Below are 22,644 nucleotides of genomic sequence, written 5' to 3' on the forward strand. Positions count from 1 at the left end.
TTCCTTGGCCTTCCCACATAAAACAGTAGCTGATCTGAGCTCAGAAATCTAGGGTCTGATTCTTTTCTCTCAGACTCCTGGCAACATACCCTTATCTTCTCATATTTAGAATGGCTAATAAGAGGCTCAAGTCTGATTCTCTTTCCTCTGTAGGTAATATTATTTATTTCTAACTGTGAAACAGGCACAATTTTCTATTTTTCCAACACATTCAGAAATTTCACTACGATTCTTTCCAGACATGGATCTGTTTTCAATAATTTTTTTCTAGCACTCATTAAGTGATTTTAAACTGAATATCAAAGATGTTAGTTGCATATATTTTCAAGATTTCCGCTTGGGGCTATGTTCTCTTTCATTCCACTCTCTCTCTAGGTTCCAAATATGAAAAGAGTCTATTTCCCGGGACTATTCTCATGTCACGTTATCATTTTATATTTTTTTAATCTTTGAAACTCTGCTTTACTTTCAGAAGAGTTTCTTTTTTTTTTAAGTTTTAATGTTTTATTTTTGAGAGAGAGAGAGAGAGGGAGAGAGAGAGAATGAACAAGCAGGGGAGGGGCAGAAAGAGAGGAAGACACACGATCTGAAGCAGGCTCCAGGCTCTGAGCTGTCAGCACAGAGCCCGACACGGGGCTCAAACACGTAAACTGTGAGATCATGACCCGAGCTGAAGTCGGAGGCTTAACCAATTGAGCCACCCAGGCGCCCCTTTCAGAAGTGTTTCTTGAGTTGATTTTGTAACTTATTAATTTGGCTTTTAACTGCATCTATTCATTGCGTCTGCAAACTTTTATTTCCTCTTAAGAAATCCTTTTGTTTTCAGAGATCTCCTATTTCTTGGAATCCTGGCCTTATTGAAGCACTGTAATTGCCTTAGAATCTCAGTGATTCCATTTGTTTCCCTTTTCTTTCAGGACTCTCTTGTTCAATTTTGCTGATTTCTTATTTTTTTAATGTTTATTATTATTATTATTATTTTTTTTTTTGAGAGACAGGGAGAGAGCACAAGCAGGGCAGGGGCAGAGACAGAGAGGGAGACACAGAATCCGAAGCAGGCTCTAGGCTCCAAGCTGTCAGCACGGAGCCTGACGTGGGGCTCGAACTCATGAACCGCGAGATCATGACCTGAGCCGAAGTTGGAGGCTTAACTGAGCCACCTCAGCACAGGCGTGCCTCTTCTTTTTTTGTAGGTACACAGAAGAGGACGGGTTGGGACCTTCGTTAAGCAGACTCATACTTGCAGATGGCAAAAACTGGCAGGTGATAACCACAGTGGTTATCTCCTGTGGCTCACAAACGACCTGGGTCTGAGTAGGTGGGCTTCCCTTATGAGTGCAAGAGCCAAGAGAAAACTCCTTACCGTACTCCAGTGAGCTGTGTGATGTGGGGTCCTGGAGCAGTCAAATCCTCAGCAAAGTGTATTGCCAAAGGATGCCTGGGGGATGTGGTGGGGGGTGAGGTGGCCAGATTTAGCAAAGCAAACAAACAAATGAGGAGATCCAGTTAAATTTGAGTTTTGGAAAATCAACACCTCATTTTTAGTATAAGTAAATCCCACATCTTGCATGGGACTCACTTACACTAAAAGTTGTTGTTTATCTAAAATTCTCGTCTCGCTGGGTGTCCCCTGTATATCATCTGGCAACTCTAGGTAGCGGGTGAATACTGTATTCAGAAGCTTGGAAAGGAGGGATTCTCAAGGCCTTTGGCTTGTTCCCCTCTTTTCTTAGATAGCCGTCTTTTCCAACCCTACTTGTGAAACCTTAGGAAGTTGTGTGTCATAGTTGTAAGAAGAAGGAAAGGAGATCCTACAGATGGCGAGAGTGGAGGTGAACTAAGCTACCATAATATTCGTCTTTTCTCTGTGTGATGTGGGAGCCTCTGCTTCTACTCGAGGTACAGTCCCCATTTCTATTGGCCTGACTAGACTCTGTGATCTCACTTTGGCAAATCCCCACTCTCTACAGCACACTGTCTATTCCAAGCAAAGGCTGGAGACATACAAGTTGGCTCACTGCTCCCACTGCCGGACCCTCATGTGGCTCCCTGAGTCCTCCAATCACATGAGTCCTCAAAGCCCTCATTCTAACCCTCTCCTTGGCACCCTATTTTGGCTGCTTGAAATCTGAGGTTTGGGGTAACCTGTCCATTTCCTTCCCAGGAAGGCCCTTTCTTTGCTCTCTGTCTGTTCATAAAAGAAACATAGAGGGCATAGTTTACGATGATGTGGTCAATTGAACTTAGTAGTTCTGACTTCCAATGTCCCTATAATTTTTTTCTCTTTCTGTGGTCTGTGGTCTATGAAATCAAAAGAAACAAAGAACTTCACTGGTCCATTAAAGGTTAAGTCAAGGAAATCAAGCAAGGCAATCAATAAACAATGTGAACTGGCAGTTTGCATACCTCTGCAGGAGCTCTCTGAACCGGACCACAAACCATTGGGTAGACACAGAAGGATGCTGCTTCCCACGAGGTCAAATCCAGGGTTACATCGGACCCCACAGGCTGCATTGAAGTGGTTGTTGCAAGTGTTCTGGATAAAGTAACCGTTTTCGGGAGGCCTCAGGGCAGGGCAGTGGACAACTAACATTTACAGAAAGAAAATAAAAAAGCAAAATTAGCCTTTTGCCTATGAAACGCCCTCCTTTCCTGTGTTTGTTTAAGGGGACATTTTACACACACAGCTAAATTACCCACATCATTCCAATTTACTGCATCTCAATTTCTTTTTTTTTTTTTTTTATATATGAAGTTTATTGACAAATTGGTTTCCATACAACACCCAGTGCTCATCCCAAAAGGTGCCCTCCTCAATACCCATCACCCACCCTCCCCACCCTCCCATCCCCCATCAACCCTCAGTTTGTTCTCAGTTTTCAACAGTCTCTTATGCTTTGGCTCTCTCCCACTCTAACGTCCTTTTTTTTTTTTTTTTTTTTTTTTTTCCTTCCCCTCCCCCATGGGTTCCTGTTAAGTTTCTCAGGATCCACATAAGAGTGAAACCATATGGTATCTGTCTTTCTCTGTATGGCTTATTTCACTTAGCATCACACTCTCCAGTTCCATCTCAATTTCTAAGTGCATATTTGAAAGAAGAACCCTTACATCTCACTCCTATTAGGTATGTATTTACTTCCAATTTTTTAAACAGACTAAATATATTTTAAGCCCTAAAAATGTTTTATTTTGACATCTATGTGGATATGAAATTTTCTAGTTCTTGATCTTCATAGGTCATAACCTATTTTCCTTCTTTTTTTAAATATTTATTTATTTTTGAGAGAGAGACAGGGACAGAGCATTAGAGGCGGAGGGCAGAGAGAGAGAGAGGGAGACACAGAATCCAAAGCAGGCTCCAGGCTCTGAGCTGTCAACACAGAACCCAATGTGGGGCTTGAACTCACGAACTATGAGATCATGACTTGAGCTGAAGTTGGACGCTTAACCAACTGAGCCTCCCAGGCGCCCCTATTTTCCTCCTTAATTAAGGTGGCATAAAACAAAGAATAAATTCAACAAAGTATGTTGGCTACAAATCCCAAGAGCCACAGCCTCTTGTACATGTTACAGGCTAATTACACAGTTTTAATTTTTGATATGAATAATATCAAGACACTTTACTCATGAACATATTCTCTTAAATGGATATAAATATCACCAGAGCCCAAACTAGCTCATTTGTTATATTTTTTGTTAAATTTGTGGCTGTTAGATTCATATTTAGATCTTTTTCAAGTACTAAATCTTTCTGGTTTCATGGTTATTGGGGTCTCAGATCTATTTTCTCTGGAGCAAGATATGGGTGTATGCATTGATAAGAAATGCTACTTAGTAAAAGCAAAGGGGGGCACCTGGGTGGCTCTGTCAGTAGAGTGTCTGACTTCAGCTCGGGTTATAATCTCATGGTTTGTGAGTTTGGGCCCTATGTCAGGCTCTGTGCTGACAGCTCAGAGCCTGGAGCCTGCTTCGGATTGTGCGCGCGCGCGCGTGTGTGTGTGTGTGTGTGTGTGTGTGTGTCTGCCTCTCCTCCGCTCATGCTGTCTCTCTCTCTCTCTCTCTCAAAAATAAAAAATAAAACAAACATTAAAAAATATTTTTAAAAAAATAGCCACCTTGGTGCCTATGGTTATAATTAAAAGAAAAAAAAAGAACTTCCCCCAAATAAGATTAGAGAAAGGATTATTAGAGATCATTTAAAATAAACTGGATGGAAATAGCAGCATCATTTTTCTTAAGAGATCAGCTTTTGTATTTCCCATTTGCCAAATGTGGGAGGCTTACCTTCACACGTCTGGCCGGATGCCCGATATCCCTCCTTGCAAACACAGTCTTCCAGGGACGTACTTCCAGGTGGAGAGGTGTGATTTTCATCAGGACACGGAAGGCAAGTGCTGATTCCTCCTGGAGAAGCTTCTGGTTTGTATGTCCCTGACGGGCAAGCTGGGGAAGTCCATTTTATATTAATTGATGGTAAGTGATAGTTAACATTTTTGAGACTAAGTAGGCAGAAAAAAATCCCAATAATAGCTTTCCATACCAATAATAGTATAATTCAAGCAAGGGAAACAGAGATTCTTTTTTTAAAGAATAATGTAGTTTGTTATTTACAGGTTAGGATGTGGCCTCTTCAGTCCCACAGTTAGTTAAGATTACAACACAACCCAGCATGAGATGCCTGGGCTTATTTGTGGGAAAAACCAAAACAACGACGCATGTTAAGGGACTAAAAGGAATCAGTGATACAGGACATATAAAAATTCTTTTTTTTTTTAATTTTTTTTAACATTCTTTTATTTATTTTTGAGACAGAGAGAGAGAGAGCATGAACAGGGGAGGGTCAGAGAAAGAGGGAGACACAGAATCTGAAACAGGCTCCAGGCTCTGAGCTGTCAGCACAGAGCCTGACGCAGGGCACGAACCCACGGACCGCGAGATCATGACCTGAGCCGAAGTCGGACGCTCAACCAACTGAGCCACCCAGGCGCCCCTAAAAATTCTTAATAAATACTGTTGACTCCGTATTCTCCTACCCCCACCTGTGCAGCCCCACCTCCCCTACTACACTCTGGGATCGTCTGCCAGCAGAGGAGAAGAGCCAAATACACAAAAACCAAGGAGCCCATTGTTTCTGTTCAAAGCACTTGTCTAAGGATAGAAGAAAGTAAAAGAGGGAAATAATCCAACTGATGGGAAATAGGCCCTTTGAAGAAAAAAGAATTATTAAGACCCTGCTGTCCCTGGCTCAGAGAATCTCATTCCCTCTCTCTCTCTCTCTCTCTCTCTCTCACACACACAAACACACACATGCTCTTTACTGACAATGTCACTTTGAATCTGTGACTTACTCTCTGGAGTTACACATCTACAAAATAACTCAAAATTGAGTATGGAAATTGCCAAAAGGCGTCGGCTGGGTGGCTCAGTGGTTAAGCTTCTGACTTCGGCTCAGGTCACCATCTCGCGGGTTTGTGGGTTCGTGGGTTTGAGCATGCATCAGGCTCTGTGCTGACAGCTTGGAGCCTGGAGCCTGCTTTTTTTCCCCGTGTCTCCCTCTCTCTCTGCCTCTCCCCTGCTCATGCTCTGTCTCTCTCAAAAATAAATAAACATTAAAAGAAAAAAAAAAGGACATTTCCAAAAGAAGGACTTGCAATGCTCAGCTAATTTGATGCAGCACTGTCAAGTATGCGTGCAATTATTTAAAAATAGTAGCAACAGGGGTGCCTGGGTGGCTCAGCTGGCTAAGTGTCCATCTTCGGCTCAGGTCATGATCTCACACTTCGTGGGTTCGAGCCCCACATTGGGCTCTGCGCTGACAGCTCAGAGCCTGGAGCCTGCTTTGGATTCTGTGTCCCCCTTTCTCTCTGCCCCTCCCCCAATCATGCTCTGTCTCCCTCTCTCTCTTTCAAAAATAAACACACATTAAAAAAATAACTTTAAAAATAGTAGAAACAAGTAATATATACTTGTGATACTATTTTATATAAATCATCTCATTTAGTCTACAAAGTATTAGTCAATAGTATTAATAGTGTTATTAATATGTGCATTAATTTTATTAGTATTTTGTCCACCTTAAAGATGAGACAATGGAGGCTTAGAGAGATTTGCTGACTTGAGTGAAGTTCCTGAGGAGGTAATACAGCTAGAATTTTTTCTTTAGTAGTTAACATTGGTTTGCTACATTTTTATGACAAAAAAATCAAAGTTACATTTATCTTGTTCTTAATTAGCAAGTCACATATTTCTAAATGGTAGCACATTCCTTTACCCTTCCTGTTGTCATTTGTTTAAGCTCTGTTTCTGAGAAGATAAGGTCTGGCTTATTTATTTAAAAAATATATATATATATATGGTTTACAACAAAATTGAGAGGAAGGGTAGAGCTAGAATTTTAAAGTAAATATTTATATGGTACTTACTATGTCCCAGGGACTGTTCTACATATTTTATAAATATTAACTTTTTATATCTCCTTAAAGACCTATGAAGTAACTAATATTATTAATTTCCTTTTATAGGTGAGAAAACCAAGGCAGTAAGAGGTTAAATAACTTGCCAAAGTTACACAGTAAGTGGCAAAGCTGAGATTTGAACCTAGATAGTTTGTATCCAGAGTCCAGATTCTTTACCACTACACTTGCTATGTCTTAAAACCAGGTCTCTTGGATGCTGTAGTCCTTGTTTTAACCACTAGAATAGGCTAAAAATATAAAAGAGACAAGATTCACAACATAATGTAATTATTAGAAAAAAATAACCATGCTTCTGAAATTCTTGATTATATTTATAAACAGAAGGTAACATTTTCCCGTGATATTTAGTAGAAAATTCTAGGACTGGCTAGATCTGTGACAGTATTTAAGACTGAGAGAAACATTATAAAAATAGTTATAATGATATGTGACTTATGAAAAATAGCTCAGCAGAAAGAAAACATTGCAATCAAAGCATCACAGTATTAAATGTCGAATTATTATTGAATTATTCATATTACTGAGTATTTCTTTCTAGGAAAAGTTCAGTAAATATTTGCACCAGTCTTCAAGAAGATGCAAGACAACATGGTCTCCTTTATTTTTTTATTATTATTATTTTAAAATTGTATTTAAGAGAGAGGGAGAGAAAGACAGTGCAAGCAGGAGAGAGGGCCAAAGAGAGAAGCAAAGAATCCTAAGCAGGCTCCACACTCAGCACAGAGCCTGACGTGGGGCTTGATCCCATGACCCTGGGATCATGACCTAAGCCAAAATCAAGAGTGAGATGCTCAACCGACTGAACAATTCAGGCACCCTGAACATGGTCTCCTTTAAACAGAAGTCAGCAGCTGTAGGAGAAAATGATTAAGACGAACACTGAGATGGAGAAGAAAATACAAACTGTAACAGCAAAATTAAACTTCTTTGAGACAGTAAAAAGAAGCCATAAAATTCCATAACAACAGAACTAAGTACACCTAAGAAAAGTACTAGTTGTGATATTAACACGAGAATATATTCCTTACTTGAAGATTCAGTGCAAAAAAAAAAAAAAACCCTCAAGTTTCAGGTGAAATTAACAAAAAGTGATTGACACCCAGGATAAAAGAAAAGTATAGCAAGCATCTGGGAAAGAAAAGCAAGCACTTATAAATGCAAAATCAAACTGATATTCCATTTCTCCTGTGCAAAAACAAAAAGCAGGAGAAATAATGGAAATAAGATATATAGCTATGTGGAAAAAATATTATCAGCCCCGAATTCTATATCTAGGCAAGCTATTGGTAAATATGAGGAAGAGAAAGACATTCCAGGATATGCATAGCTTCTGGAAATAAAGACACATTTCAGTGACTGAAAAGAAATCAAAATTAGAAACTCAAGCATGGGAAAAATGGTATTTAGCAAACAGCTTGAGACTAAGAAACTAGTAAAACATACAGTAAATCACTAAATATCTTGCTAAAATTGCAAAAATGAAAAAAAAATATCAAATAAGGCCCTTTTTAAAAAGAAAGATAGATGATCTGGGGTGCCTAGGTGGCTCAGTCAGTTAAGTGTTTGACTCTTGATCTATAGATCCTGTGGTTTTCCAGCTAAGAAGCAGAATCTCATTTTAGTACCTTTAGTTTTTTAAGTCATGAAGCCATATCTTTATGGGCTGTATTTAGAGGCACAAAGTCTGGAATATGTGTGTATTCACGTAGTGTACATTTTGTACTTTGAATCACTTTGAAAAGTGTCTCAGAACAATGGTTCACAGGATCGAGCCCCACACTGGGCTCTGAGCTGACAGTGCAGAGCCTGCTTGGGATTCTCTCTCTCCCTCTCTCTCTGCCCCTCCTCTCTCTCTCTCTCTCTCTCAAAATAAATAAATAAACTTCTCTTAAAAAAGAAAGACATATGATCTAAAGAAGAAAATAATCTGCATAATATAAAGAAGAAAGGTTTAAAATATGAGAGAAATTGGGAGATGAGTGGAAAGAGGAACAAGGGGGGGGTTCTCATTTCTTTTTAGGTACATTGATATGATAAAGCCGAAAGAAAAACAGAGGATCAAATTTGTACCTGAAAAAAAGCAAGTAACTATGAACAGAAAAAGACTGTATAACCTTCAAATCAGTGGAAGAGGGAAAAAAAAAACACCAAAGAATACAGATAGAAAAACCCTAGGAAAATAAAAAAATAACAAAGAATGAAAAACAGAATAGCATAAACTAACATGACCGAAGAAAACCCAAACACATCAGCTATCATAAATAATATTCATGGACTAATTTAACCCTGTTGATAAGATACACACCTAAAATAAGCCAGACCTACAGGTCAAAAATCATTGGACGTACAAAGATACACTAAATACTTCAAAAACCTATAAATTACTACTTTAAGAAGAAATAGAAACTTAATACATAAAGAGCTTTATCCAATGCATGAAAAAAAAATGAACAGTCCAATTGAAAAGTTGACAAAGAACAAGAATTAGAAATTTCCTACAGGAGAAATGAAAATAACCAAAAATCACAGGATAAACAGTTTAACCTCACTCATAATAAAGAAATACATAGTGATGGCTACATTTTAATTTGGCAAAATTTTTAGAGGATGTTGATAGTCATTTGCCAGTAAGCATGTGAACAAACATTCTCTCCTACTCTGTAGGACAACCTGGGGGCAGACGCCAAAACCCTCAAGTGGAACCCTCCTTTTGATAAATCACTTGATTTCTGAGAATATGTCCCAAGTAAAGATGAGTAAAAACATATGTATAATTGTTGTTAACCATTTACACACTCAGCAGTGGCAATAACACAAACGTCAAGAGATGGGGGGTTTGTTAAATTCTTATGACAATTCCATCCAATGGAATAGTAGCCATAAAAATACAAGTCTTGACATGGAAAATCATCCAAATTATGTAGCTGAGTGTAAAAAATGCAGGTTTCAAACACTATGTTTTATATGAGCCTTTTGGGTTAATAAATACATATAGGAAACTTCAAGGATATGATCTTTAAGGTTATGTATACATGGTATATATTCATGGTAGAATTACGAGACTTTCAGGTTTATTTTTGTTGATCTAGTATTTTCCAGTTTTGCTACACTGAATAGGTATTACCTGTGCAAAAAGAATTAAAAGTAAATAAAAATTATATGTAAAAGAAAGTCATTGTCTCAAATGCTGTATTTCACGAGGTTACTGGTTCTCTGACGTCGGAGATCACTTTGGTTCCCCCTTCTCCCTCTATCTTCTCCAATATCCAAATGGAAACCATGTTTTTCAGATTTTTCTCTTTCCAAAATCCTCTGCGTTTCTCCCCTCCCTCCATCAGCATTGCCTTATCTTAGATCTGAACTCATTATCTCTCATCCGGGTTTTTACACAGCTCTTTACTGGTCTCTTGGCCTCCATTTCTTCTCTTCATTCCACCATGAATGCTGTGCCTGAAGAGCTTTCTAAAATAGAAATGTGATCAAATCACTTTCTATCTAAAAACTGCACCAACAGGATAAGGCCTTCTCTCTTCACTCTGATCTTCACAGATCTTTGATCTGTCTGTAACATTCTTGTCTGTCTCCTACAAGGGATCAGTGCAATTTCACATCCTGGTTGGAACCTGCTTCAGAATCAAGGAGAGCCTAGTCTTGCATACCTCCTCCATCTCAATTTACTGGACTTGGGAGTTTGAGCAATTACTTAATTTTTCTGAGACTTGGTTTCTTTGTGCGTAACATTAGTAGTATGTCCCTTATAAATTTTGTTGTTAGGATTAGCAGAAATAATGTGAGTAAATGCCTGGCGTGGAGTTAGCATTCAGTAAATTTTAGAATAAGGTCTCCAACTGTTTTCTCAACAGATAATTATCCATCTTTTATAGACTTGTTGTGCCTGGTGGGTGCTCGGTGCTTGGCAAATATTACCTCTTTTATCTTCCAGTTAGCTTTGCCTTTGCATAAGCTCTCCTTTGTCTGAGTGAACCGCCAGCACCCTTCATGACTAACTCGTTCTTCACAGCTCCTCTGACTTTTTCAGACAGATTCCATTGCCTTCGTTTCTGTGCCCCCAGAGTACGTCATGCTTACCTCTGCTCTGACACATGTCACACTGTATGTAAAATATGCAGTTGTCTCTTTCTCTCAGTAATATGAACATGCCCTTGTATGTTCAGAGTCTTCCAATTATCTGACCTAGCCATTAGCCATTGCATCGCCTGACCAAGTCACTCAATCAAAGAAGGGCAAGGGCAAACAGCTGTGTTGGAAGGTGCAGGGCGGGTTAGTGCGGAAGGAGGACTAAAGTCAAAGAGAATAACAATCAGGTGATGTGAAGGCATTGACCTTGGGGTCAAGACCACCGAGTTGCATGCAACCTTGGCTCTTCTGCTGACAAGGGACAGGGTCACCGGCAAGTGACTTTCTTCTCTTTTCCTACAAACTACAGAAGTTACAACTGATGATGGCCCTGACCTTTTCAATGCTAACATTTGATGATTCTAGAAATAGAGTAATACTAGAAAGTAAGTTAAAGAAATCTTCCATAGGAGCAATCAGATTCGGTTTACAGATTCTACAATTTATTTTTAAAATAATATTACATAAAAAGGAAGCAATCTTAACAATATTACTCTCCAAACTGTTTTGAGTAATCAAGAGTTTATAACATTGGAGAACAGTGTTTTGGATAAAAATATCCAAAAGTACATTTGGAAATGTATTGTGAAATTCATAATGATAATGGAAAACAGACTTTAGGAGAACTATTTAAAGGCATTGCACAATTCTAGTGGGAGAGGTGTAATCAACTTCTTTGATACCCAAGGGGGAAAACTCCTCATCTAAAACCAAGCAAAAGTTGAAAATACTAAATAAAACCATGGTTTGAACAAGTTTCACAAGTGATGGTAAAGGGCCAGGTATGTTCTTTTTTTTTTTGTCATGAAATGTTTCCTTCCTGGAAATGTACCAAATATTATTTCTTAATTGCTCTTTTAGTTGTTAAAATAACCACTTTCTCTTTTCAGAAATATCTTGGCAGCTTTCAGCTACTATTACTGGCAGTGTGATTCTTGAAATTATCATGTTGTGCTAACATTAGTCTTCTGCTCGGCTGACAGAGGAATCCTTTGATTGATGCAAATTAAAACATCAGCCAGTTTGGAATTTGTAAAATATAAGGGAGCCTCCATTCTCTCTATCTTATCCACAATATTAAACTGTTAGATGACTATTTTAGCTAGAATAAATAACATCCGTTATACAGTAACAAATATTTTATAAACTTCCTTCTTACACATAATCTAAGATTAATTTTTTAAAACTGTGATAATTGTTAAGAGCCTCTTTTCCTTGCACAACTCATCTTTAAAGGTTAACAAATTCCTTTAAAGAATATAGTGGTAAGGTAGCTACATCAGCTGCATTCAGGCTGTGTGCTACACCACCCCAAGGGTGCCCATTCAGGTAGATGACAGTGCCACCCCGGTTCTGCTCTATCTATGAAGGGCACCAAGCAAATGTCTGGGCTCCCAGAGAAAGGTTCTTTATTATTACAACATCATGTTCCTCCTCAACTTTATGGATCTGGTCTGAATAAGGAAAATGTTCCTACAAAGAGTTCTGTTCAAATTTCGAGCACAGGGATCCACCACCCTAGAAGAGAACCAGTTCTCTTTCCCCATGCCGAGCCAATATTTTCATAACTACAAGACAAGGACGTGGGCATGCATACAAAGAACGACGCTTCTACCAGAGAGCTGAGATCCTTCCGATTTTCATTAATGAATTAGATAAGGAGACTTTTAACTGCCTTGGATGCCGCACAACTGAATCTGTCGTAAACGAATTAGGAGCCTGTCAATCTCCCTGCCATTGGGTAGCTCATTTGGCTGAAGTGCAGCGTATTTGGACTCAACTGAATTCGAGTAACTGTGTGGTGCCAAAGGAGCAAATGGCACACTCGCGGCGGGACGCCATGTTGCAAATAGAAGCACCTGCTCAGACTAGAGAGGAGATTACTGATGGATCAGGACAAGTCTATCAAAAAACAAAAACGAAAAGCCTCAAAAGACTGTGTCCAAAAGAGGATGCATCAGCAAAGTTATTATTATGTATTAAGAAATAATATATGTGACACACACACACACACCCACAAGCTCACACATAAATATGACCTGGCTGAGTACAGAATACAAGGTCTTTTGGGTTGAAAATTCTGTCTTCTTAATTGTCTTAAGGTGTCTACTGTCTAGACGAGAAATGTGAGATCATCCTAAGTTTTATAATGAAAACTTGGTGGGCAAACACTTTTAGGAGAGGCCACTGGGGATTTTAAAATTATCTTTAACCTTGTTTATTCTTTCTAAAATAGCTAATGACTCAGAATCATATAAAGAAGAAAATAAAATTTACTGTAAGCTAAACCACATTGGTTTAATGTTTGATATTTAAGTTGAATCCAGTTTTTTAATAATTATAAATAACTTTCATGCAATCATCTTGTTCTCTTATTTCTTTCATCCATTGAAAATCTTTTCTCTTAAGCAAAATAGTATTAACTTTTCAAACTCATTAGACTATTGTCGAATTACTTTATATTTCTATATTTATATTACTTTATATTTGAATTAAAGTCAAATACTTTATTAGGGCTAAAAGTATATATCTTATTGTACTCTCATGAACACTGGGTATTAACTTTTTTAAAAATTACTAATTAATCAGGCCATTTTGGAGCCTGCGGAGGCCTGCTGAGAACAGGACTCCTAAAATGACAAACATGTCTGGAAGGCTGTGGTCCAAGGTCATTTTTGCTGGGAGCACACAGTTCTTAAAGTTGAAGGTGTTTATGCTCGAGATGAAACCGAATTCTATTTAGGCAAGAGATGTGCTTATGTGTGCAAAACAAAGAACAACACAGTGACTCCTGGTGGCAAACTGATAAAAACCAGAATAATCTGGGGAAAAGTAACTTCTGTGCATGGAAAACAGTGGCATGGCTCATGCCAGATTACAAAGCAGTCTTCCTGCTAAGGCCATGGCCACAGAATCCGTGTAATGCTGTGCCCCTCACGGATTTAAACTTACTGAAAAGTAAATATAGGTGTAGATTTGTTCTCTTTTTAAAAAATAAAATAACCAATTAATCAATTATCTAAATGTGAAATCCTATGAGTTTCAGTGCAACAGGGTTTCAACTTGAACCTAGGGTGGATCTACCCCTGAGATTCAAATATGTGTAGGTCTATTGCTTGAAGAACATGAGAACATTTTGGGAGAAAACACCATCCATGGAAGGGTGATATTCAAAATACTACAACTCAGTGGCATGACCACTGATCACTGACAAGAGACATTAGCTGTAGCATCACGCAGAATTCTGCAGGCCCACCCATCTGCCAGATGTTGCCTCTACACGTGCTGGACCATGGGATAGGTGCCAGTGACCCTGGAAAAGGGGTTAGATCAGTGAAGGAAAATTCAAGAGACTTAGGGCAGTAGCCATTTACCAGTCAGTACATAAGTATTTCAATATCTCAACAACTTTTACAACTGGACTAATGCATAGCTGCTGAATATTAGCCTTTCCTAAGGAAAGAGAGCAGTGGTGCAAGTTGAATCTAAGAACAACCTTGGCAGTAAGAAAGGAAGAAAGCTCTGAGTATGGTTTTGTGTTTAGGGTCAAATTTGTTTCCCTGTGGTCTTATAAGGAGTGGTAAGTGACGAGTAAAGTCTGAGGCCACACTCGCCTTCAATAAGGCTTTAAGATCTTTGGTAGTTTGGAAATGTGTTTACCTGTTGTTTTCCATGCTCACTGTTGTTACACTAATTATACCTAATTATTTTACGATATGATTGATTCTGTAACCTCCATACATACAATTCTTGTTCTAGGTTACATTCAGTGATTTCTGTCCACAGATGCCGAATTCATATTCCTGTAACATCGTTTTTAACGTGCCACTTTCCTGCTCAAAAATCTTCAATGTCTTGCAGTTGTCAGTTAACCAAAGGCCATCTCTGTAGCATGGAATTCAAGCCCGAGTACAATCTAGTTCCTACTCCCTACCTTTCTTGCTCTGAACCCCACTATGTTCACAGATATAGCCCGTTCATCCATCACCAGTCCCCATCACGGGTCTGTACTTTCTGTTCTCCACAGTGGTATCTCCTATTTCTAACTGTCCAAGTCCTATCATTCAAACCCGGTGAAAATCCCATTACCTACATAACTAAATATTTTCAGAACAGTGATAGCCTTTTGTGTATCATACATGTCACAACATTTTTTTTTTTTTTTAAATTTTTTTTCAACGTTTATTTATTTTTGGGACAGAGAGAGACAGAGCATGAACGGGGGAGGGGCAGAGAGAGGGAGACACAGAATCGGAAGCAAGCTCCAGGCTCTGAGCCATCAGCCCAGAGCCTGACGCGGGGCTCGAACTCACGGACCGCGAGATCGTGACCTGGCTGAAGTCGGACGCTTAACCGACTGCGCCACCCAGGCGCCCCCATGTCACAACATTTTAATTTTCATTCAATCTCAGTTGCTTAGAACCGGATCAGCTATAACACTTTGTTCATGACACACATTCTGACTTCTTTATAGTTATAGCTCCATTTCATGATAAGCTACTTTAAGGCAAGTTTGGGGCAATAATCATATCTTCCAAAATATCTAAGAGATATTTGACAGTTAAAGGAGTCAATGGATAGATTGAAATGATTTCCTTCTGGAGTTTCCATAAAACCCTTATTCCACCTGGCATTCATTCTGATATCTGTGTGGTCCAGTCACTGCACCTTGAAGTAGTCCGCTCATGAAGCAATATTTTTCCTTCCATATTCCCATGTTAAAATGTTTGGATTATTTTCTGAATAATCTGTGTGTAAATAAAATTGCAAGTTTCACTGTGTCATCACCTTTCTCCCATTTCATCCATTAAAGCAGGGTGTGGTGCGAAGGATCAAGTACAGAATCCTTGGATGAGAATTCTGCTAATTATTACTGGCTCTGACACTGTCTGCCCTTCTCTGAGTTATATAACCAATTGAAGAACTTGTTTTGCCATCATGACATGATGGGTGATCATGTTTGTAAAATTTCATGACCCTCTGTAGAGATGAAAAGGGTATGACAGGTAATGGGCTACAGGGGCCAGGGGATAACACAGAACTCCATCTGTACCTTACAGTCATTCCGCTTTGACACAGATGATTAAGAGGGGTAAAGTGCCATGTTATATGACAACACATAAGAGAGACACTACCTAGACTTGAAGCAGGGGTGGGGTGATAGGTAAGCTTTGTTGGTCAAAGCGATTTCAGAGCGAGACCGGATGAACCATGCACACCAGTGAGAAGTGTAGGCGGAGGGCAACGGCATTCAAAACAGAGGCATCGACATGTGCGGGCCCAGAGGCAAGAGAGAGCATGCCTGAAAATACACGTGTTCACTCTACCTGGAGTACAGAGAGGCCAGAAAAGAGAGTGAGTGCCAAAACCATGAAGGTTGGGTAGGCCACATTCGAAACCTAGGAGTTTATCCTTAGAACAGTAAGAACAATGACAATGTTTAAGTTAAGGTACGTGACAAGATCACTTTGGGTGACTTCTGGAGACTTATTCAGAAGGACCGTAACATTTCATTCTCAGACACATGGCATGATTCAGTCACTTCCATTTTTCCCTATATGTAAGGATCGTTTAAGAACTTTGAGCTTTGATGAATTTTTTTTTTCTTTTTTGCTTAACTGCAAAAAATCAAGATTTTCTCTATAGCTTTTTCTAAAATTGTTAGCCTTTATTTATTGATCTTTAATTATTTTTTTTCCATTTCACTTTTGATTTCAGTAGAAACAAAGTCATCACTGGGTATAATATGTGGGAAAACTGATACCGCTGTGCTTCCACAAAAGGTGTCCCTAAGTAAGTCACACATAAAAAGTAATACCACAGTCGGACTGATACAACCAACATGGAAAAATCTGTCCCTAGAGAAGATCTGATGCACACAAAAAGCAGAGGAATCTGTTTCTGAGAAGATGGAGTAGGTGCACTTTTTCTCAGTCTTCCTAGTGGCACAACTAAAACCTCTGAATGTTACATATAAAATAAACATAAAATGACACGGATAAAAAGGCAGACCAGCTAGGGACCTTGAGAACCAAAGCCCAACATGGCAGTGAGTCCCTTGGGCTTCCTTTTACCTCACATATCCCAGACTTAGGGCTACAGAAGCTGGCAATCCAGAACACCAATGGGAATGGACAAAAAAACCCCAAAACAACAAAATACTGCTCTCTTCAGCCAAAGGATGAAGAAACAGACGCCCAGCAACTTAGGACACTTTTAGACAAGAGCCACTCAACTCCTCTACTCCAGCCAAACACCACACACACAAAAATATAAATATAAATATAAATATAAATATAAATATAAATATAAATATAAATATAAATATAAATATAAATATAAATATAAATATAAATATAAATATAAATATAAATATAAATAAAATAAAATAAAATAAAATAAAATAAAATAAAATAAAATTATGAAACAAAACTGTGGCCCAATGCAGCCATACCAGGGAGAGACCAAGTGGGAAGTCTAGATTTCTACTCTTACAAAGCTCTAGCAAGGCACCCCAACACCTCTGCAGGTGGTATCAGAGAAGGTCAAGTAGCCTTTCACACCAGTGGAGACCACAGAGGTGAGCACTGTCTCTCACTTCCACACCCACCAGAAAGTAGCAAAGGGTCTTTCCTCTGCCCCCTGGAGTGCTGTCAAAGCCAGCCCGTGGAGAGTCAGAACTTTCATCACCACCAAGCAGCAAAGAGGTCCCCTCTTTGTAGTGACTGGGGAGCAATAGGGAGGCCTTCCTAGAGCCAGAAATCCCATCTGCAGCCAGCAGTAATGAGAATCCCCTCACACACATTCATATCAGGGTCACTAGTAGCAAAATGAGGAATGTAGATATCTATGTTCACTTGGCAGGCATAAGGCAATGCTCATCGTCCCTCTTTCTCTGCTGAGCGAATGATTATTTAACATTCTTGAAATGACAAACTTATAGAAATGGAGAACAGATTAGCATTTGCAGGAGGTCAAAGTGAGGGCAACTAGGAGTAGAAGGGAAGTGTTGGGGCTCTACAAGAGCATATTATGAATCCTTGTGGTGGTGGGGCTGTTGCGTATCCTGACTACATCCATGTCAGTATCTGCACTGTGATATTAACTATAGTTTTGCAAGATGCTACCACGGAGAGAAACTAGGAAAATGATATAGGGGATTGCTCTGTATTATTTCTTTTTTTTTCTTTTCTTTTTTTAAATGTTTATTTATGTTTTTGAGAGAGAGAGTATGAGTAGGGGAGGGGCACAGAAAGGGAGACAGAGAATCCAAAGTAAGCTCTGAGCTGTCAGTGCAAAGGCAGACGTGAGGCTCAAACTCATGAACTATGAGATCATGACCTGAGCTGAAGTCAGATGCTTAACAGACTGTGCCACCCAAGCACCCTATTCTTTATTATTTCTTTAAATAGTTTTTTTTTTAATGTTTATTTATTTTTGAGAGAGACAGAGACAGACACAGAGCATGAGCAGGGGAGGGGCAAAGAGGGAGATACAGAATCCAAAGCAGACTCCAGGCTCTGAGCTGTCAGCGCAGAGCCTGACACAAGGCTCAAACTCACGAACCATGAAATCATGACCGAAGCGGAAGTTGGATGCTTAACCAGCTGAGCTACCCAGGCGCCCCTGTATTATTTCTTAAAACTGCATGTGACACTACAATTATCTCAAAATTAAAAACGTAATAAGAATTAAAAAGCAAAAGGCAGGAAAGCAAAATTTCAAGGTACATCCAAGAATATCCAAGATCAAAACACTGTATTTTAAAGTCTGGGGTACACTACACAGGTGTGGTTGGTTGGTAGTTGGAGGTTATTTCTTCATGGCTAACCATTGCCTTACAGATACCTTGATCTGTGAAACAGAATACCATGAACAGTGTATGTGAGCACTAGCATGACTAGAAACTCATATTCCTTCTGCTTAAAGTCATAAATTGACCTTCTTATTCATAATTGGTTTCAATAAAAGTTTACAGTTCCTCATGGGGATCACATAATTCTATTTCAAATTATTCTCAGGAAATATATATATTTTCCTTATTACTGTAAAAGAGATTTGATAAGGTTTTTTAAACCAAAAGTTTCTACATAAAAATTTATTGATTTTAATTGTATTTTATTTTGTCAGTTTATAAATCTATTAATTCTAGTGGTTTCCAATTTACTTCTTTGTATTTTCTAGGTTAAGAATAATACTACATACAATAGTAAAACAGCTCTTTTTTTTTGTTCAAAATATTAAATATTGATCGTGAAACAGATGTTGAATGTTGCTTCAACATTAATGTTTATGGTTGTGCCTTCAGTATTTCACATATAATGTGGATTTGATTTGTCTTTTCTTATAACTTGTTCCATAGTTCATGACATATTTTCATATACCTGCTTCCATATTTTGACAAAATTTATAAATCTCAAGTTTCAATGGAAATTTTCCTGACCGCTAACATTATCCTACACATAGTAATAATGATTTGCTTTATATATTCATTAAATGATTGCTAAAGTGGTAAAAATCCACATCATCCCGGAATGCTGTCTTACACTGCTAGATGAATTAAAACACTTTGCCAAACTATCAATCATCAATATATTCAAACAGCTTTACACACACACACACACACACACACACACACACACACACACCATTGTTTTAGGACTGGATTTTGGAAATAATACCAATAACTAGATAACATAAAAGAGATAAATGTGTTATTAGCCACTTCCTATTGTTGAACTCAGCCTTCCAGATGGCTTGCTTTGATTCTAAGCCAGTGCTTCTCAGGGTCAGTAGACTTGTTCACCTTCACTTCTCCAAAAAAGGAATGGAAAATTCCCAGGAAGTTGGGAACCAAGCAGAGTTTCCATATGTTGTGTTCTAGTATCTGAACATACAGTTTGCTTTATTTATTCATTCATTCTTCAAAGTTTATTAATGCTTACTCTAAGTCCCTGTGCCATGTAGCAGAGGTTATTAAAAAAAAGAGAGAGAGATAGATACAATCCTGCCTTAAAGGAATTCATAGAATAGTAAAGAAAAAAAAACTACCCCAAATGATAATACCATGTGGTGGGTCTTAACAGAAAGAGAGAGGTATTTAAAAAAACCAAAAACGCTAACCCAAACTCATTGCTAGAGCAATGAATCTATGCAGGAAGGGATGAAAGGAAAAGTTTCACGGGAGAAGTGAATTTGTTGTGAACCCCAAAGTACCAGTAAGAAATAGAAAAGATGTGGGATATTCTAGGCAAAGGGGACCAAAATGCACAAACTTGGAGCCATGAAAGGCCTTGACGTGTGTGAGAAGCCGCAAGGGTTTGAGATAGCTGGAGGAGAAGATGCTGCAATGTTCGTAACCAAGAGATAATTTAATCCTAGTAGAATCACGTGGCTTTGATGTTTCCTCTACAAGTTTAAAAAGAGATCCGGTAATGCTTTTTGAATCTTATGTTAAAGCATTAACTCAGTTTGTCAGTACAGAGCACAGTTTCCCAACCCCAGTGCTATTGACATTTGGGACTTGTTGATGATGGTTAGTGTATTATAGGATATTTAGCAGTATCCCTGGCTGCCAGCCACTAGATGACAGTAGCTCCTTCCAGCTGGGACAAACCATATTGTTTCTGGACATTGCCAAGTACCCCCTGGGGGGTCAAAATCGCTCCCTGTTGAGAATCATACTATAGACTGTAATAATTCAAGCCAAAAGGGGGGGGGGAGGGGCGCCTGGGTGGCTCAGTAGGTTAGGTGTCTGACTTGGGCTCAGGTCATGATCTCACAGTTCGTGAGTTCGAGCCCCTCGTCGGCCTCTGTGCTGACAGCTCAGAGCCCGGAGCCTGCTTGTGATTTCACGCCTCCCTCTCTCTCTCTGCCCCTCCTGCACTCATGCTCTGTCTTTCTCCATCTCTCAAAAACGAATAACTGTTAAAAAATAGAAAAAATTTAAATTAAGCAAACACTTACTATATGCCAAGCCTCCTAGTGAGCTTTTTGCACACATTATCTCATTAATTTTTATAACAATCCTACTATTACTAGCCCTATTTTATAGACTAGAAAACTGAGGTCCACAGAGGTAAAAAAAACTTGCCCAGAAGAACACAGTAAGTGACAGAACTAGGATTTATGAGTAAGATTAATGCCACTAACTGCACTCAAGAACTATACATACAGATATCATACATATATGTATGATATATACAGATGCTAAGATTTATATATATCATATATAAAAAAAGTAAGACAGATATATATGCATTTAGCATACTATGGGGCACATCATGATTTTAGCGAATCTCACTTTCTCTAGCTTGGGCTGTCATTTTCAAATTGCCAACAGTGGCTATCACCCAAACTTGGCTTATCATCTATCGTTCAGTAAAGTATCAACCCCGCGCAGACCCCACAGAACCAAACATTTGGGATGCTGAGCTACAACTTGGAAGCAAGAGTTGCCTTTAAATACAACCTGGAAAGAGCATCAAAATATTTCTGGATCATTTCTTTGATGGAGAATGACCATGCAGTAAGTGCTATGGATGGATCGTGGGCAATCTAATGGCTCAGAGATAATACGGACACTAGGATCTGAGAGAACTGGGTGTGCATGCTAACTGCTTTATGGTTGAATGGCATTAGGAAAATTTCTTAAATTCTTTAACACTGTTTCCTCTTCTACAAATGAGGAACGTAAATAGGGAAAAACTGCAAGAGGCATGCGGTTGTAGCACGAATCTTTTTAGAGAAACAATTTCCAGAACCTCAACATTGACAGGTACTCTTACCTAAGCTGATGTACCAAAGAAAGCATCCATAGCACCTCTTCACAACTGCCCTTCATTCATTTTTTCAAAAGAAATGTGTACTTTTCATCCCTTTTGAATCTTACTACGGTGCATTGTCCCAAGGTGGCAAACCTTCAGCACAATTCAAAACTCTTGGTATCTGGAAACCTTTCTTTAATTAAGGTACCATAAGCAAGTTCTCTAAGAAATGTTCCTTGTTTTTCACATATCCCAGTTAAATATCATTCAATATTTCCTGACCTTAGAAATGGAGTATTTTGGCTCGTTTCTGGGATGTTCTGAATTCAGAAACATTGTAGGCTGGGAAAGTACCAGTAAAGGTATTGTTCATTTACCACCTTTTCTTTCCAACTTCCTGACTACTGTCAAAGAATATGTCACTTCTTTAGAAGAGTCCAATGAGGGCAAAGCAAGGAAGAAAATGTCGACGGGAAATACTGAAGGCAGCAGCAACTTCTATCCAGCTGAGAGACTCAAGAGCAGGCTCTCTGCCTTATTCATCAATTGTGGAAATCTAAACCAATATGCTGGCCACTGGAATGTGCATTAGTTTATTTAGCCTTTTTCTCTCAGAAAATATTTGGAGGATAGATTTAACTGTGTGAACCATTTTCACAAATAGGTTATATATAGATATTTGTCCATAGATTAAATAAGCTAAATCTGTGGCTCCAAGATTTTGGTAAGGATATATTAATGCACATTCTAAGGTAAAATAATTTTATCAGAAACTACTGGATTGCTAAAAGTTTATTGAAATTTGTATTGTTTTGATTTTCCCAGACATAATTAAACAAAGCTCTTCCATATTAAATAGTAACAGGTTGTCCTTTAACATGTCCTAGTAAAGTCTCTAGGGGACTTCCCAGAAACTTGTGAAAAAGCGAATGGTTATAATGATTGGGTAACAACTACTTTTGCAAGTCAAAAGCATTCCAATTCTTCAGTTTCAATAACATTGAAAAAGGACCAAAGGGAACAGTCAGCTAATCATCTCCAATATTTTTTTTGATGATAGATCACTCATTTATTTTTGGCACATAACTCAGGAGGAACTCAAAGAATGAAGTGACGTCAATGTCACACAACTCTTTCAAGCTCCATCTACACATTTGTATGAAGGTTTTCAGCACTAAGACCTACAAAAATGAAAAAGAGAAATGAAATTGATGTCACATATGCCTTTATTCTTATAGCAGAAGTCCACGGGCACATGAATTAAT

At 38.6% G+C, this 22,644-nt stretch overlaps 1 protein-coding gene across 1 annotated transcript in view; it reads right to left on the reverse strand.

The window, feature by feature from the left end:
- SVEP1 (sushi, von Willebrand factor type A, EGF and pentraxin domain containing 1) overlaps window positions 1-22,644 on the reverse strand; it is a 198,515-nt gene that overhangs the window by 136,365 nt on the left and 39,506 nt on the right. The window contains exons 4-5 of the mRNA XM_047099519.1: window positions 4,285-4,443; window positions 2,407-2,586 (exon numbers count right to left, since the gene is read on the reverse strand). Coding sequence (XP_046955475.1) covers window positions 2,407-2,586; window positions 4,285-4,443 — 339 coding nt within the window. The remainder of the gene's footprint in view (window positions 1-2,406; window positions 2,587-4,284; window positions 4,444-22,644) is intronic.

Source organism: Lynx rufus, unplaced genomic scaffold, assembly GCF_022079265.1.
Source record: "Lynx rufus isolate CCGP_SWC_20201006 ecotype Redwood Valley unplaced genomic scaffold, mLynRuf1.p SCAF_10, whole genome shotgun sequence".
Classification (NCBI taxonomy): domain Eukaryota; kingdom Metazoa; phylum Chordata; class Mammalia; order Carnivora; family Felidae; genus Lynx; species Lynx rufus.